Source organism: Chrysochloris asiatica, unplaced genomic scaffold (genome assembly GCF_000296735.1).
Source record: "Chrysochloris asiatica unplaced genomic scaffold, ChrAsi1.0 scaffold00168, whole genome shotgun sequence".
Classification (NCBI taxonomy): domain Eukaryota; kingdom Metazoa; phylum Chordata; class Mammalia; order Afrosoricida; family Chrysochloridae; genus Chrysochloris; species Chrysochloris asiatica.
In genome coordinates this window covers 5458528-5476878 of record NW_006408686.1, presented here as the reverse complement: position 1 = coordinate 5476878, position 18351 = coordinate 5458528, and the positions used below count along the sequence as shown (strand labels likewise).

The window sequence follows — 18351 nt, the reverse complement described above, 5'->3', positions numbered from 1 at the left end:
GGCGTCATAGGTTAAACGTTGGGCTGTTAACGGCAAAGTCGGAGGTTCAAATGCACACGAGCTGGGACGAAGATGAGGCTGTTTGCTCTCGTAAAGATTTAGAATTTCGGAAACCCTATGGAACAGTTCTACTCTGTCCTATAGGGTCGCTATGAGGCGAAATACACTGGATTGTTGCGGGTTTTTTGGTTTGGACCCTCCCGTAGTGGTTGCGAATCTGGTCAGCAGTTCGAAACTACCAGCTGCTTCGCGGGAGAAAGGTGAAGCTTTCTGTTCCTGTAAAGATTTACAGCCTCGGAAACCCTATGCAGGGTCGCTATGAGTCGGAACTGACTCCTATGGCACATAACAATAACAACAACAAAGATGTCAGCTTTACACGTTGCATTAGGACAGCCCTGCGACTCTCAAGATGGCGTCCAGGAAGTGAGTCGTTTAGAGCGAGCCTCGTAAATCTCGCGTTGGGCGAGAGCAACGAGCGAGATCTCGCGAGAGAGTACGTGTCCCAGCCTGATAGAGGTGGAATCGGAGCGGTGAGGTAGGCCTTCCCCACATAGTGTCAAGCCCCGTAGCCTTCGGGCGTTGAGAAGGTGTAGTTGCGGGATTCTGGGACCCGGGTGTATGTAGCACATGTCGCGGTGCTTCCTTCTCCGGCTCGGTTACTAGAACGAGTGTTCCGGAAGTGCGCTGAGGAGTTAAAGTCTTCTACCGGGAAACCCTTAGGGAAACTGAGGCTCAGGGTTGGGTTCGGAATTGTGGGACCTTCAGAGACCGCCGTCTTTCCTTGCAGGAACAGAAGATGTCGGACAGCGAGGATAGCAACTTCTCCGAGGAGGAGGACAGCGAGCGCAGCAGTGATGGCGAGGAGGCTGAGGTCTGTGGCTTGGCTGCTGGTGAAGGCAGCACGGGTGCCGGGCAGAAGGGCCTCTAGGGGAGTCCAGAACCGACGTGAGCAGGCCCTGGCTTCTGGGAGCGTCTGGGTGGTTTTTACTGTGGTTAAGTGCCATCGAGACATCAGCGACTGTGTACCGGCTTTCCAGGGAGCGGCTGGCTCATTTGCACCGTGATCTTGCAGTTCCCAGTCCAGTGCTTACTCTACAGCGCCAGGTACGGTGGGGTAACAGGTGATGGGTTTAAAAGACCTGCCATCGAGGAAGTCCCGCTATCCATTTCCGTACGTTTTAGGTTTGTATGGCTGGAGGAGAGTCGGTTCAGACCCACAGTGACCCTGTATAGGGTTTTCAGTATAGTTATTCTAAAAACCTGTTTTGGGTGCTTACTGGTGCCATACGATCCGCGCTGTACTGCGGAAGAAAGATGAGGTTTTCTGCTCCCCTCAAAGAATTAAAGCCTCAGAAATCCTATACACAGGGTCCCTATGAGGCGAAACCACCTCAACAGCACTTAACAGCAATGTGCTAGGAGTCGTGGTGTGGCACTGTAGGCTAAGCACTGGACTGCTAACCTCAAGTTCGTCGGTTCGAAGCCATCAGCCGTGATATGGAAATTCTATATAGCATCCCTGTGAGTATGAACTGACTGCATGGCCCTTATTGACATTGGCCCTAGGTGGCACCAGTGTACAAAACAGATTTTTAAAAAAACTTCATAGAATTGGCATTCTTATGGGTTTAAACAAATATAAACAGTAAATACATTTTGGAGCAAAAAACTGAGAGTCCAGGTTGCACTTTAAATAGAGGGGGTCAGAGTGAGCCTGAGAGGGTGGCATCCGAGTAAAGACTTCAGGGACATGAGGAAATGAGTTGTGGGGATATTCCCTTTTTCTAATAAACGGGAACAGTGTGTAAAAAATCAGGAGCAAGTCCTTGTGTTCAAGGACTAGCCAGGAGTCTAGTTTGTCCTGATCAGAGGGAACATGTGAAAGTCAACAGTGGAAAACCAATAAAGAGAGGACAAGGTGATCATAAATACTGTTGAGCTGCAGAAGTGTAAGCTAACTCTTCAAATTAGTTGCTAACCCTTATAAGGGAGAGGGCATGTAAAATCAGGGCTTACTGCTTTTCAGGGACAAGGGGAGGAACTGGCAAACTAGGGTCCAGGGTGGCTGCTCTTTGGTAGAACTGAAAAGTAGCTGACCCCTTTAGATCTGGGATTTTCTTATCCCCTTCCTCCAACATTGAGACTAGGGTCACTTGCCCGCCACACCCTGCCTGTCTGATGACAGCATTAACTCCTTTGTGTCATGCATGGCAGACAGTACCATGGTTTCCTTTGGTCTGCTCCATTGATGTTGCCTGCTTGGTCCTTGTAGCCATTGAATTGTCATCTCTTGCTTTTCTCTTTGGGGGGGGGCCCTCTGATTCCCCTGAGGAGCTGGAGGAATTGGGGTAATGTGGCAGGACTGGAGCAGCTGGGAAGATGACTGATAGGAGTGTTGCTTCAAGCTGTAGCGCTGGGTCCTGGGTCACTGATTTGTGTCTTTAGGACTCTGTGTGTGGTGGTTAAAGCCTGCTGGTATGAAACTGTGATCCCTGTTCCTTTTCCTATCTGGGACAGTCTAGTTGACACTCCATGGACTTGTCTTCCCAGCACTATGCTAGCCTCTTGACTCACCTGCTGGCTTGTCTGCTCTCACCAGGTGAGGGAAGGGAACAGAGAGGGCTTTCTGTAGGAGCGGGAAGAAGAGCAAGGTGACGGCAGCAGAATGATGCTGGCCAGCTCTAAGAGAACATGGTGGAAGCGATTGATGCAGGGCGGCTGAGGAGCTGATTTCTTTACCTGAGGACATGGCAGTATTTAAGCAGGGAACCAACAGGGTCAGATTCATATTTTAGATCAGAGTCTCCCAGGACTGTAGGACATATTCCGGGGGTGAGGGGAGAGGTACTTTTAGGTAGAATCAGGATACTTAAGTTCTGTTGAATTGCTTAGTGAGGTTACTTTTCTTCGTTGTGTATCCTGTTTTCTGATTGGGTCAAGGTGACAGTTTTACTCTGGTGCTAGTATGTTGTGTGGCACTGCGGGTTAATGTGCTGGACTGCAAAGTTGGTTTGAACCATAAGGTCGTCAGTTCAGGCTCACCAGCAGCTCCCTGGAAACCCTATACCTGGTCGCTATGGGTCGGACCTGATTTGACGGCATTTAACAACAATGTCTTGAATGAAAACCCAAACCCTTTGCTGTTGGGTTGATTATAATTCAGAGTGTGTCTATTGGACAGAGTTGAACTGTCCCATAGGGTGTCATAGGCTGTAACCCTTACAGGAAGGGGGCATCGGTGGGGCAGTGGTTGCTGGCTAACCAAACGGCTGGTGGTTTGTAGCCACAAGCTGTGTGGGAGAAAGCTGTGGCAGTCTGCTTCCATAAGGACTTACAATCTTAGAAAACCTAAGGGGCGATTCTCCTGACACTTCCTCAGGGTTGCAGTGAGCCGGAGTCAACTTGATGGCGGAGGGTTTGGTTGTTTTGGTTCCTCTTTATGGCACCAAGTTGACAGGTCTTGTCTCTCTTGGAGCAGTTAGTAAGCTTAAGCTGCCAACTTGTCAGTTAACAGCTGAGAACTTAACCTCTGTCCCACCAGGGCTCCTTTTTTTTTTTTTTTTTTAATGTTTTTTTGTGAATTATGTAATAGTTTACATGGTAGAACATTAGCTTTACATTCATCCTATCATATATCGTTTTCATTGCCATGGTTACAATCCCCTCCGTGCATCATCAACCAACCAAAGGATATACCCTGTAAGTCTGTCCCCCCACCCCTCCCCCCCAGTCGTCAGCACTCAGCAACTTGCTTATTCTTGTAGTAGTCAATCACATTGCCATTTTTGTTTTGGGGTTTTCCTGCTGATCTTTCTTTTTTCTTAAATGTTTTATTGTGAATTATGTGATGGTTTACATGGTAGAATATTAGCTTTACATTCATTCTATCGTATATGGTCTCATTGCCATGGGTACAATCCCCTCCATGCAGTCCTTCCCCCGTACCCCCCAGGTCTTCAGCACACAGTCGCTCTCCCTCTCTGGATCTAAAGTCTCCAGCAGGTCCATCGCTCCACGTCATCATCTCTGCATCCATTTCAGGCATCACTGCTTCTCTGGGTAGGGTCCCGCTCTCTGCTCTTCTCCCTTGATGGTCCTAGGGACCTCCGCGCCTAGACTGAAAAGTTAATCACTCCCTTCCTTGCTATAAAACATCTACCTTTACATTTACAACCCTCACGATCAGTCCTGATAACAATTATTCACTATTGTATCACAAGAGACCCATCCGCATTTCATTTCATCAGCCCCGCCTAGTCAGATTGAATACTACTCAGTGGAGATTCTACCTTCCTCCAGGCCCTCTGGATCTAGGTTCCCTCTTGAAAGCTTGTAAGCCAGTCACTTCTTGCCTTTGTAGCCCCCCATCCCCATTTTGGGTAGCCAATGTCCCAGTTGCCCATCCCTGTCTACTCTGTGTGTGGAGGGGGTGGGAATGATTCTTGCTGTAAGGACTTGTTCCTTCTTTTGAGCTACTGCTTCCATAGGTGTAGGTCAAGTTCATCAAATTGTATGAGAATACTTTTTTTTTTCCTCTTCTTTTTACTTCTGGTTGAGCTCTGCTCATCCAGTCACTGAAGCCAGGATAAGTGGGTATTATCTGCAAGTGTGGGTGTTCTTTTGCATATGCCCTCCCTTCTTATCAGCTGGATGCTTCACTCTCCACTCTAGTCCTTTGTGGCTATGTCACTGACTCTGGGCCCAAGAGTCCCCAGGTCTTGTCACACTGCTGGCCAACCAGGTCTTCACCCGGGTTCACAGAAGTCTATTGAACATTGTAGGGCTTAGCTCACCGCTAAGGCTCCTTATGTTTTGAATGTTAAGTACCATCTAGTTGGCGCTGACTCGTAGAGTACCTCTGTAGGGTTTCCGAGGAGCAGCTGGTGGGTTTGAACCACCAACCTTATGGTTAGCAATCCAGTGCTGATCCTACAGAGCTGCACCAGAAGCCCCTCTATCTTGAGTTTGTTGTTGTTACTGCTGTCCAGTTAATTCTGCTTCAGGGTGACTCTGTATAGGATTTCTGAGGAGCAGCAGGTGTGTGTGAACCTTGTGGTTCAAGTGGATCTTGTAGTCCAATGCTTACCCCACAGTACTGCAGCAGGAGGCTATGTCGTGAATAACTGAAATTTGTTGGTCTCTGTTATTATCAGGCTTTAGGCTTAGAATCTCCCAGCAGGCAACAGTATGGTGCTGGAATTTAGTAACGTTCTGCTGCTTTGGTGCTTATGGTTACTTTTTATGTAAAACTTTAAAAAAGATTTCAGTTATGAACATTTTAAAATACAGAGAAGCTTCTCTTCTCTATGAAGAGAAAGGTGCGTGGATTTAAAGACAGCGTTAGATCAATGCTTACACTCGTGTGGATATAGCAGGAAATCATGCACTTAATTAGGAAGAGATTGAAGTTTGGGAAACACTGTTATGTGGTTGCTGTGGAACGAGGGATTAGAGTTCTAGAGCCCAGGATGAGACTGGGTAAGATCCAAGTGTTAGCGGATCCTGGTCTAGGCTGATGGGTGTGGAGATGAGGTGGCACTGAGGTCAGATTTGGCAGATTTGGAGACAGTAGAACTCTGGATGCCACAACCCTACAGGTAGAGGAAGAGCGGCGGAGTCCAGCAGGCAGTGAAAAGGAGGACGAGCCAGAAGAAGAGGAAGAGGAGGAAGAGGAGGAGGAATATGATGAGGAAGAAGAGGAGGAAGACGATGACCGTCCCCCCAAGAAACCCCGCCATGGAGGCTTCATTCTGGATGAGGCTGGTATGTTGCAGTGCCGACGGGGGCTGTCCTTCCGCCATCAGTTCCATTTCTTAGTGTACTTTTAAGAACTATCTGTAATTTATTTAATTTTTTTTGTTGTAATTAGTAAGGAGCTCTGATAGCGTAGTGGTTATAAATCAGGCTGCAAACCACAAGGTCAGCAGTTCGAAACTATTAGGTGTTCCATGGGAGAAAGATGAGGCTTTCTGCTCTTGTAAGAGATTTACAGCCTCGGAAACCCTGTACTGGCTCACTATGAGTCGGAACCGACTCCACGGTACATAACCAGCCATTATAGTTAGTAACGTTGATTGCATTCTCATCCTCCTCTGAGCTGTGCCTCCCCCATTAGTATAGGCTCACTCTCCCTCTAAGTTTCCGGTCTAATCTTTTGAGTTGCTGTTGTCAATTTGATCCCATGTTGTTGTTGAGTGTCATTGTGTCGGTTCCAACTCAGCAACCCTGTATAGAGTTTTCAAGGAGCAGCTGGTGGGTTTGAACTGCCAACTTTGTGGTTCACAGGCCTGTACTTATTCTGCAGCACCAAAGAGCACAGTGCTCTAGACAGACATTATTCACTATTAAGCGGAACTATTGTTTGGGTTTATGAAGATTTCAGGGACTATTGTTGGTTTAAAGTTTAAGGATTATCTCAGAATAATAGTTTCAGGGGTTCACCTAGACCCCATAGCACCAGAAGTTCTGGATTCCATGAAAATTTGAAGTTCTGTTATACATTTTCCCCTTTTTGATCAAGATGCTACTATATAGAATCTGTGGTCAAAATGACCAGTAATGGTGGCTGGACACCAACCAGTTCTTCAGGTCTCATGGCTGAGGAGAAGTTGTCCACAGAAGCAATTAGCCGTAAACACGCATATATACACACCGGTTTTCATTTCATAGTTGGGTGGGAACTTTTTGGCCTGCTTCCTTTGATCTTATTTTTTTTAAAGGATGTGTGTGGGGGTGGGAGAGGAGATGCCTCCTATAGCTGTAGGCTTCTGCTCCACCCAGCAGGTGGCTGAGGTCAGGTGCCTGTCTAGAGCCCGTGTAAGTGGAGATGTGTGGGCCCCGTCTTCCCAAGAGAGGCTTCAGTTCTTGGGAGCTGTGGTGAAGGGCCCCTATGTCCCAGCTGCCGCCCTGACTCTTTGGCCTTCTCTTTCCAGATGTGGACGATGAGTATGAGGACGAGGACCAGTGGGAGGATGGGGCAGAAGATATCCTAGAGAAAGGTGAGCGTGGGCCCCTTTCCACGTTGATGGGGGGCCCATCTCCCCATGCCCTGCACCACCCCCACCCGCCTCACCTCGCTTCTTTCTGTTGTTGCCAGAGAGACCAATTCCCCACCCTTTTCCTTTTAGGCCCATGAGTTGGGGGGTGGGGTGGGTGGGTGTTATTGGGAGAGGACTCTGGGATCCCAGGGCCCTAATGAATCCCTTCTGATGATTGTGGGGTTGGGTGGACTCTGTCCCAAGATACCCCCCACTTCCTGGGCCAGTGTCCCCCTTCCCTGTTATTTTCCGTTTTGTGCACCTCATACATTTCGGCTTCTCTCCCAACCACCTGGTGCCTGGCCTTTATTTTTGATTTTCAACCTTCCTGTGTCCCTCCCTTCCCCTTCCCCCAACCCATGGTTGATTTTGCTGCTATAATTTGGCTCATACTTTGTCTGCCCTCGCCCACCACCACTACCACCACTACCACCACCACCACCACTACCACCACTACCACCACCACCACCACCTCCTCTTCCTCCAAGTAGAAGAGATTGAAGGTAAGAATCTGAAATGTATGATTCCCTGATCCTCCTCCCATATCTTGACATTGCCTCTTTCTTGTGGCACCCTACCCTCACCCACCCTGTCCCTGTTTGGCCCTGGGGGCACTGATTCATGTAGGATTCAGAGGCAGGCAGTTCTGGGCCAGGTCTGTAGTACTTGCTGACCAGGAAAAGTGTGTGTATTATTTCTGTGTCTGGGCTTGTGTGTGGTGTTCAAGGATGGGAGGGATGGAATGGAGTTGTGAGTATGGGGAGCATCTGGATGGGGAGCAGCAGTCCCCCAACTGCTGGGCCCCACTCCTAGGTCTTTGTTGGGAGGAGCAGGAGAAGATAGGAGGTGGAGGGTTGGGAGTCTCCTCAGTGAGGTCTTTTCCTGCCCCAGGGCCATACTCCAGCCCTCTTAGGTCCCCCACTTGATCCAGGATCCTTGAGCTACCACCTCCCCTTACCCGCCCCATCTGCCTTTTTTTTCTTCCAGCCTCTAACATCGATAATGTTGTCCTGGATGAAGACCGCTCTGGGGCTCGACGCCTCCAGAACCTCTGGCGGTGAGTGAGGAGAGGAAAAGTGTCCCCATGGCACTGACACCTGTGGGGCAGTTTGGGGACTGGACAGCCCACCTGCCTTTCCTTCACCTTCCCTTCACATTTGCTTTCCCCTTTGTGCCTCAGGGACCAGCGTGAGGAAGAACTAGGCGAGTATTACATGAAGAAATATGCCAAGTCCTCGGTGGGAGAGACGTAAGGGCAGGGCTGGGTGGGCTGAGGGTGGAGAACTGGTGGTCCCTCTGCAGGGAGGGCAGGGCTGGCAGTTCCCTCCCTCCCCCGCAAGCTGAGCTTCATCTTCCTCTCAGGGTGTATGGTGGGTCTGATGAGCTTTCGGATGACATCACTCAGCAGCAGCTCCTCCCGGGAGTCAAGTAAGGGGTTGAGGGAGGCCAGACAGGCTGAGAGGGGGCTTGTTTTGGGGTGATGTGCTCACACAGATTAATGTGCCCACAAGGGTCACTGCCTGAAAGAAATCAGGCTGCAATCTCATGGAGAGAAAGTGGTGGATGCGGAGGAGCAGTTGGGACTTTTGGGTGGGAGGGTAGAGAGGGGTGGGTAGTGGGGTAGCTCTGAATTGGTGGGGGTGGGGTGGGAGAGGAGCAAAAGGGAAGGCCTGGTGTTTGTGTGTTTCACGCATAGGGGACAGTTGCACTGATGGTTGCTCTGCCTCTCCTGTCTAGGGACCCCAACCTATGGACAGTCAAGTGTAAGGTGTGTGCTCTGGCTGAGTGGGGGACGATGTCTGTTCTGTGTCTCCTCAGCCTGCCCACCTCTTCATTTTGGTCCCTCTGTCTGCTTTTTGATATCTTTCTTTCCTGCTTCCCCTCCCCCAAACTCCGTCTCCCACCCAGTCTTCCTTGCTGGCTGACTCTATCCCTACATTTGTCTCCTGTCTACTTTCTTGTGTCCTGCCCTTCATCCCACCAACTCTCTTTCCCTCCAGATTGGGGAGGAACGAGCCACAGCCATATCCTTGATGCGCAAGTTCATTGCCTACCAGTTCACAGATACGGTAAGTGTGGCTACCAGGCATTAGGGGTGTGAGAGGATGAGAGATCCAAGCCCACAGGGAGGGACACAGTGAGTGCCAGGTGCCCCTTGTGCTGAGCAAAGCTTTGTGGTGACGGAGTTGGGCTAGCTAGACAGAGATTGCAGGATCCTTCGGTGCTCTGACAGCCACTGAGTATTGGCTTTGCTCTTTGACCATTTCTAGCAGGCTGTCCATAGCTACTGTAGCCATTTGGCCATAGGTGAATTCTGCCTGTTCACCAAGCCTCTTACCCTCTTAGGTGGGCAGCTGTCCCCCTCTTATAGCTTAGACCTGAGTTCTCCTTCCCTTTCATGTCATCAAACATTCACCAAGCCCTTCTGCTGCCTCTCTCCCTGATCTGGCAAGTGCTGAGCTCGTCTCTGTCCTTTGAGGGCTCTGTCAGCACATGAAACATGCAGTAATGCAGCCCTCATGCAAGACAGCAAGTGTGGGGTTAAGAGCATAGATCTTTCTTTAGACTGCTAGGGTTCAAATCCTGCCTCTTCTGCTGTCTGTGGACCTGTCCTCGCTCCTCATCATCATTCGGATAAAAGGACTATAGACATGTCTGATTCTCAAGTGGAACCTGGCATGCAATTTCTGCTTAATAAACTTGGTTATTAGAAGTGTAACTGGTGATATTAGAACCAGGGCAAACCCTGTGAAGAGTGCTCTCAAAATTACCTGTAAAATTTGTGAAACATGCTTCTGATTACTGTGTGTTGGCTGGTGACTTTGACATGGTACCTGTGTAACTGAGTCCTTTGTTCTTTTCCTGCCAAAGCAGTGGATGTCACAGTGGGACCAAGATCAATAACAAAGTTGCAGGATTTGCAAATCATGATTTTAAATGTTCAGGACTCTGTACTGTGTCCTGGGGCAAAATCCTAATGAATCTGTTTAAACTGTGATTGTATATGGTAAAAAGCCCAGGTCTCTTTATGCCTGAGTCCCAATCTCTAGAAGTCATGACTAGCAATGATTTGTGTCTTTCCACGCCACCCTCTACATACATAGAAAGGTATATCTTGCTGTTGTTTTAAATACTGTTCTGCAGCCAACCTTTTTTCTTTGATGATTGTCCTTTGTGTCCAGTAAATAGAAATCAGCCTTATTCCTTTCAGTGGCTCCATAGTTTTCCATTATATGAATATACCATTCTTTTTTTTTTTTTTTTAAACGTTTTGGAGTCAAGTGAAAGTTTATAGGGCAGATAATCAGTTGTACATTCAACTAATCGTACACTTTGTTTCTTTACAATAATTATAATCCCCTCCATGTGCCACCAGTTAACAGTATTTCTATTTGTTTTAGCTCCTTTTTTTTTTTTAAACACTCAGGCATATATAATAATTTACACCACCAAAGGGCACATTCTACAAGTCTGCCTCCTGGCCACCAGCCCCCAGTTCCTCTCTTCCCATGAATCTAGAGTCCTCAGCTGCTCCCTCTCTCCATGTCCCCAACTTTTGTCTCCATCTCTGGTGTCGCTGCTTCTCTGGATAAGATCTTGCATTCCGCTTGTGCTCTTCTCCCTTGATGGTACTAGGGTTCTCTGTTTCTGGACTGGTCCTCTGTTTCATGGTACTTTTCAGTATTGTTTGCCAAGATTAATTGCTCCCCCATTTTTGTTACAAAACTTCTACCTTTACAGTTGTAATAGTTGCAGTTAGTCATGATAACACTTACTATTGAAACATAGAATCTTAACCCCATCTGTTTTTATCAGACCCATCTAGACCAGATGAAACTATTCAGTGAGGACTCTCATGTCTTGAACATTTGTAAACTTGCCCCCTCATTTTAGGTAGCCATTGTCTACGTTTCCTGTCCCTATCTGCCCTGTGTACCGAGGGGATAGCATTGATACTAGATGTGAAGACTCCTTCCCTCTCTATTGGTGTTTTGAGCTATTACCTCCATGAGTATAGGTCAAGTTCATCAAATTGTAGCAATTTACCCTCGTTTCCTTTATAAATATTGTTTGTTTTTTGTCTTCCTCTAGTCGAGTTTCTCCGCTCATTTCGTATCCGCTGGATGCTCACCCTCAGCTCTTGCACTCTGTGGCTATGTCCTTGTCTATGGGCTCAGGTGTCCCCAGGTCTCACCACACTTTGGACCAACCTGCCCTTCCTCTTTATCTCTCTGATATCCAGGTCAACAGGAGTCTAAGGAATGTGGTTGAACTCAGCTCATTTCTTCATTGCTGCTTTTCCCCCCTTCCACTCACCAGTAAACCAATGTGGTCGCCAGCAAGCATAGATGCCTGCTCATGTGTTCCCTTTGAGTTTCAGTCTTAGAGGGGGGGAAATATACTAGTCTTTAGACTTTTTTTTTTTCTTCTTAGTACTCAGGAATAGTTTTGAACACCTTGCTTTTTATTTCAATTGGGTTTTTAGAAATCTATGCATGCTAGAAAGTTTTACACCATTCTTTTTTAAATTGGGTAAGATTTTCTGATACAGACATATTAGGTACCATCAGTTCTGACCCTATAATGTACAGCAAAACGAAACATTGCCCAGACCTGTGCCATCCTCACAATTATGTGTGAGCCCACTGATTCCATTGTGTCAACCCATCTTGTTGGGGGTCTTCCTCTCTTTCACTGACCCTCCACTTTCCCAACCAAGCATGAAGTCCTTCTTTGGGTACTTGTCCCTCCTGATAATGTGTCCAGAGTATGAGAGACAAAAAGTTTTACCATCCTCCCGTCTAATGAACATTCTGTACTTCTTCCAAGACTGATTTGTTTTTCTGGCAGTCCCATGGTACTTTTCAGTATTCTTTGTCAACACATAACTCAAATGCATTGATTCTTTTTAAGTCTTCCTTATTCATTGTCCATTTTTCATATGCATACGAGGCTACTGAAAGTATCATGCCTTGGGTCAGGCACACCTTAGTCCTCAAACTGACATCTTTTGCAACAGATTTTCCTAATGCATTAGGTTGTTTGATTTCTTGACTACAACTTCCATATACATTGAGGTACAATCCATATTGAAGGTTGTAGTCCTTCATCAGTAAGTATTTCAAGTCCTCTTCACTTTGAACAAGCAGGGTATGTCATCTGCATATTGCAGGTTGTTAACGAGTCTTCCACCAATCCTAATGGCAGTTTATCAGATTATTTGTTTGTTCAGCATACAGATAGAGTACATACAGATAAAGTATGGTAAAAGGATACAACCCTGGTTCCCAGCTTTCCTGATTTTCAACCACTCAGTATCCCATTCTTCAGTTTTAATGATTTCGTCTTGGTCTATGTACAGGTTCCTCATGAATGTCCAGTTCTGGAATATTATCTAGAGTTAGTTACATTATTCTGGAATGTCCAGTCTTCACAATGTTATTCAGAATATGTTATGACCCAGATAGTCCAATGACTGCATAGTCAGCAAAGTACAAGTAAATATTGCCCTAGTACTCTCTCTTTTCAGCCAAGATACATCTGACATCAGCAGTGGGATCCCTTTTTTGAATCTACCGTGAATTTCTAGTAGCTTCCTGTTGATGTACTAGTACCACTGTTTTTCAGCTCTCTTCAGCAGAACTTGTAGGTGATATTAGGACAGTCTCTGATTTCCACGTTCTGTTGGGTCGCCTTTCTTGAATGATGGCACAATTATGGACCTCTTCCATAGACGGACCCCTAAATTTCTTTGCGTAACTATTGAGCACCTCCAGCGCTGCATCTGTTTGTTGCAAGATTTCCATTTGCATTCTGTCAATTCTTGGAGCCTTGTTTTTCACCTGTGTGTTCAGTGCAGCTGGACTTTTTCCTTCCAAACTATTGGTTTTTGAACATTTGGAACCTTTTGAAATGTTCTTGAGATGGTCCCTAAATTTAGGTGGAATGTATTAAAGGTCATATTTTGGCTCTTGTGTACTTTTTTTTAGTGTTCTTCAGCTTCAGCTGAACTTGCATATGAACCTAGTTTGCCTCTGGTGCTGTTTTGGTTGGTATTCGACTTCTCCATTGTCTCTTCCCACAGATATAGTCAGTTTGATACCTGTGGGTTCCATTTAGTGAGGTCTGTGTGACTAGTCACAGTTTTTGTTGTTCAGTAAAGGTATTTGCAATGAGTAAGTTGTTGGTCTTGCAAAGCTTTGTCATGCAATCTCCAGCATCATTTCTATCACCAAAAGCATATTTTCCAAGTACAAATATTTCCTCTTTGTTTCCAACTTTCACATTTCAATCTCCAGTAATTATCAATGCATCTTGAGTGCATGTTTATCACTTTCACACTGAAGAAGTCAGTTGTTGTTGTTAAGTGCTGTTGTGAACCCTGTATAGAGTTTCCAAGGAGCGTCTGGTGAGCTTGAACTGCCAGCCTTGTGGTTCAAACTGACCTTGCAATCCAGTACATTAACCCATAGTGCCATATCAGGACTCCAAAGTTGGTAAAATTCTTCATTTATATAATTATATAACACTTTTCAATGTTATCATTACTGGGGTTAGTGTGTGGTGCATAAATTTGAACAGTTGTGTTATTAACTGGGCTTTCTCGTTACTGTTGTTATGTGCCTTCAAGTTGGTACTGACACAGAGACCAGGCAGTTAGCAGTCCAGTTCTTATCCTGCAGTGCCACACCAGGCTTCCCGTCTTCCTCATAGGCATGTGGCTATTATCGTACACAGACAACATCGTACTTCAACATAGATCTTGAAATGCTCTTTTTGACAATGAATTCGTTGCTCTTCTTTTCAATTTGTTGTTCCTGCATAGTGAACCATATGATTGTCCAATTCAAAAAAATCTAATACTAGCTCATTTTAGTTACTAGTATGTCTTCTTTATGTGTTCCCTTGATGAATGAAGAAACTGTCTGAAAACAAGAAGCTGGTGGAAGAAGATCCCCTAGCGTTACCGTTCAATTTTAGGTGAATATCTAGGTTCAACAAGCTTTCAGCTCAGTGGGTGTCAACAGTTAGCTCAAAGTGCGATCTTTCCATCAGTCTTATAACAAACTACTGTATTCGTGGATACATTGAAGCTCTACTATATAAATAGTGTATTGAAAGTGCCAAGGGCTGCCCATAGAACCAACAGATCTGTGTTGGAAGAAGTTGCTCCTTGGAGGCCAGAATGGCCAAACCTTGTCTCTCATACTTCGGACATATTGTCAGGAGGGACCAGTCGCTGGAGGATATCATGTTTGGTAAGGTGGAGGGTCAGGGAAAAAGAGGAAGACCCCCAACGAGATGGATTGGCCAAGTGGCAGCATCACTGGGCTTAAGTGTGGCAACAGTAGTGAGGCTGGCCCAGGATCGGGCAGTGTTTCGTTCTGCTGTGCATAAGGTCACTATGAGTCGGCACCGCCTCGGTGGCACCAAACAATAACATATAAATAGATACATTTGCAGGACGACATGTAACTACATTTGTAGAAATACAGTCTAACATATATATTCCTGGCTTCATTTGCCTTCCCATCTCTGTTCATCTTGTGTCTTTCTATGTATCCAGTAGTAGATTGTTACTGTTATTTCAGGATTGTGTATGGAAACAGTATTTATCTTTGTTGCCTTTATTTGGGCCCTTGTGGACTTCCAGTGTTTTCCTTTACTGCCATCATTTTGTGCTGTCCTCACGCTTAGTGTATATTGCCTTTCCCTTCACTCAAGTTAGTACATTTGATCCTCTAGTTATTTACCCTCCCTTCTCCTTTCACTGGTGGTAGGTAACCTTTGAAGAATGTTTCTTGATGTTTGTAAATCTTTCCTTGATATTGTAGCAGTGGTGGTATGTGCCCTTTTGTAATTGCCTAATTCCACTCAGCATGACATCCTCCCAAGTTCCTCCAGGTTATGAAGCGTTTCTTAGATGTATTGTTACTCTTGCGTAGTGTCCCATTGTTTGTATGCAGCATAGTTGTTTATCCATTCACCCTTTGATGAGCACTTACGTTGTCTCCATCTTTTTGCTATTGTGTCTAGTGCTGCAGTGAAGTCAGGACGTGCGTGTGTGTTCATAGCAAGGCTCTCTTTGGCATCTATACGTAGTAGTAGTGAGATTATTGGATCACATGAGGGGGCTTCAAAAAGTTTCTTTTTTAAAAAAATTCTTTATCTTTTCATTCCATTTTTCCAAGAACTTGTTGAAGCTCCCTTGTTTTGTCAAGACTGTTGTTCAGTGGTGAGTTCTGTATACATCTATGACACCAAGTTGGTTGGTTGTGTCTCTGTTGAGTTTCTTTCTAGTTGTTCCGTCCTTCATTAAAAGTGGTAAGTTAAAGTCCAGAAACATGAGGCACCAACCATTCCTCCCACAATTTTCTTTGCTTCTCAGTTGGGTTCAATAATCCATTGCAACAGCCACACAAAAGTCAGACAGTATACTCATAGTTATGAAATTTATGAGGGAAGGTACAATAAAGGATCAGAACTGTTTAGGGCCCCGTTGTTGTAGTCATCTGATAAGTGCCCTCAGGACACACCATTCCATCATAAGCCTCAGCCTAAAGGCATTTTGCTCCAGTTCTGTGGGTCTCCCATTTAAGTACCTGGAGGCACCCCACTGTCAAAGCAAACTTCCTGCCCAAAGTCATTCAGCGTTACTTGCTTCGTGGGGCTGGGAAGACCACTGCTGTCTGTCTCGTGTTTTGGTGCTACTGCTTCTCTCTGGTGTCACAGCTTTCTGCCCCTGGTTCAATTCAAGTAGGTTCAAGTCACAGGAATCATGGGGCTCAAAGAATGAGCTCCACTCCTGCTTCTTAGATTGTAGTAAGATCCCATCTCCTACTCCTGAAATGACTTCCCTCTGATCGTGGTCACGCTGGAGTCCTGGTGGCACTGCAGGATAACGTGCTGGACTGCAAGGTCAGTTTAAAAATGCAAGGTCTGTGGTTCAAATTCACCAACTGCTCCTTGGAAACCCCGTAAAGGGTCGCTATGAGTTGGCACTGACTCAACAGCACATAACAGCACCAAGCAAAAGTTTTAAGCTTTTAGTTACAGTTGACTGCTGACATCCACAGCTGACTTCTGTCCTCTTCTCAGTATCTTCTCCGACCTTCTCTTACCCGGACCAGCAGGGCAGAGACACTTGGTGGGAGTTCCAGACTATGACTTTACCACGTAAAATTCACTTGTATTATTGTGCAGTTGTCTATTTCTCTGTTCAATTCCGTTAATATTTGATTTATGTATTTTCAAGCCTTTCATTGGATATGTAGACATTATGTCCTCTTTTTGAATTGACCCTTTAATCATTATGTAATGTTCTTCCTTATCTCTTTTGCTGGCTTTTGCTTTAAAGTCTATTATTTTATCAGAAATTCAAATGGTCAGCCCTGCCTTTTTTTTTATTCCTCGATGTATGTATTTCCATCCTTTGATTTCTTAACTTGATTTGGTCTTTGTGTCTAAGGTGTGTCTCTTGTAAACAGCATATTGATGGGTCATGTTTTCATATCCATTCTGCTGATCTCTGTCTCTGTACAGGTAATTGCATCCGTTTACTGGTGTTACACTTTCTCTGTGTGTTACACTTTCTCTGTGTGTTACACTTTCTCTGTGTGTTACACTTTCTCTCTGTGTGTGTCTGTATCTGGTGGGGTCATTGTTCCATGTATTTTTCTGTCCTGAATTCATTTTGTTTATGGCTTTTCCTTCCTTGTTGTTGTTTTAGTGTTTATTGAATCTTTATGGTTTTCTTGTATTTTCTTTTGGTGAGATTTATTAAATTCTTTGAGGTTATCTTGTAATTCATTATCTTCCAAAGTTTAAAATCGTCCTTTCTATCTTGACTTCCTCTCCCATTTGGAAGTTCTCTAGCTACACCATTTATTCCCTCTCTTTGCTTTGTAGTTGTCGTTTACCAGTTGACATCTCTGGTTCCTGATTTTCTGTCCTGTAGGTTTATTTTATTCTTGATATTTCTGTGTACAGTTTGAAGTCCTGGTTTGTTTGTAGGAAACACTGGACCACAAAGTCAATGTCTCAGACCCATCAGACGCTCCTCAGAAACAGGGTTGCTATGAATGGGAACCAACTCATTGGCACTTAACAACAACAACATCTCTGGGTTGATTTCCAGATTGATATTTGGGGAAAAAAATTTGAATATAGGTTTGGCTATCTAAATTTCTCTTTTAGTACTACTTTCCCACATTCCACAAGTTTAGTATGTTTTAATTCACTTCAATGTATTCTCTAATTGTCCTTGTTAAGTCCTTTATATGACCCATTGGCTGTTTAGAAGCTTGTTAGCTTTCCACCTATTTTTCAGTTTCCTAAATGTTCTTCTGTTACTGGTTTATAATGTCTCAGTCTTTGTAAACTGGAGAACACTGTGATTTTATTCCTTAAAAAATTGATTGAGACTGTGACTTTGGAGTGTGTCCATGGCATTTGTGAAGAATATGTACAAGGGGGTTTCAAAAAGTTTATGGAAAACATGGAATGAGAAGACAATGGAATTGTTCCACAAACACTTTGAAGCCTTCCTGTAATCTGATGTTATTGGTGTCCTGTTCTATAGATGTCTGGCGGGTCTAGTTGATTTTTATAGTATTGGCCAACTTTTCTGTTTTCTTGATCTTTGATCTCATTGTTGTGTCCATTACTGAACAACACAGTGGATCATTAAAGTTTTTGTTTATTATTGTTGTTATTGTTAACTTGTTTCTTTCTCCCATTCATTCTGCCATCAGTTTCAGGCTTTTGTTATGACTAGAGTATATGTTGATGATTATAATATCTTCTTGATAGATTGACCCTTTTTCTAATTGTAAAATGTCTTTTTTTTTTTTGAAGTTTTTATTGTGAACTGAGTGATAGTATACATGGGGAAATGTCAACTTTACACCATCATTTCATTGCAATGATTACAATTTTCTCCATACATCATCATTCAACAGTATTTGCTTCCATTCCCTCTGGGTTTTTTTTTTGTTTGGATGGGGAGAGGATGTACACAAAAACACTCAGGAATACATAATAATTTAAAAAAACCAAAGGGCACATTTCTACAAGCCTGCTTCCTGGCCACCAGCACCCAGATATAAAATGTCTTTGTCTCTTATAACAGTTTTTGTCTCAGTGTCTTGTTTTGTTTGATATTAGTGTAGCCCCTCCAGCTCTCTTTGGTTTTTGTTGCTTTTTTCATGAGGGGGCTTTAAAAAGTTCATGGAAAAATTCCATTATCTTGCAATGACATTTTTCTAAAAACTTTTTGAAGTCCTCTCTTATTCTTCTATGTCACTGCAAG

The 18351-nt window shown here is 44.8% G+C and overlaps 1 protein-coding gene across 2 annotated transcripts in view; it reads left to right on the top strand.

Annotated features, from left to right (window-relative positions):
* Positions 1-729: 729 nt before the first annotated feature.
* The window catches only part of SUPT5H (suppressor of Ty 5 homolog (S. cerevisiae)), a 28974-nt gene continuing 11352 nt past the window's right edge, over positions 730-18351 (top strand). The window contains exons 1-9 of one of the 2 annotated variants that reach the window (XM_006871434.1): positions 730-874; positions 5601-5766; positions 6936-7001; positions 7532-7543; positions 8028-8097; positions 8221-8289; positions 8403-8468; positions 8778-8808; positions 9041-9109. In XM_006871434.1, coding sequence (XP_006871496.1) covers positions 800-874; positions 5601-5766; positions 6936-7001; positions 7532-7543; positions 8028-8097; positions 8221-8289; positions 8403-8468; positions 8778-8808; positions 9041-9109 — 624 coding nt within the window. In that variant the 5' untranslated portion in view covers positions 730-799. The remainder of the gene's footprint in view (positions 875-5600; positions 5767-6935; positions 7002-7531; positions 7544-8027; positions 8098-8220; positions 8290-8402; positions 8469-8777; positions 8809-9040; positions 9110-18351) is intronic. The other variant, XM_006871433.1, reaches the window with a different exon arrangement.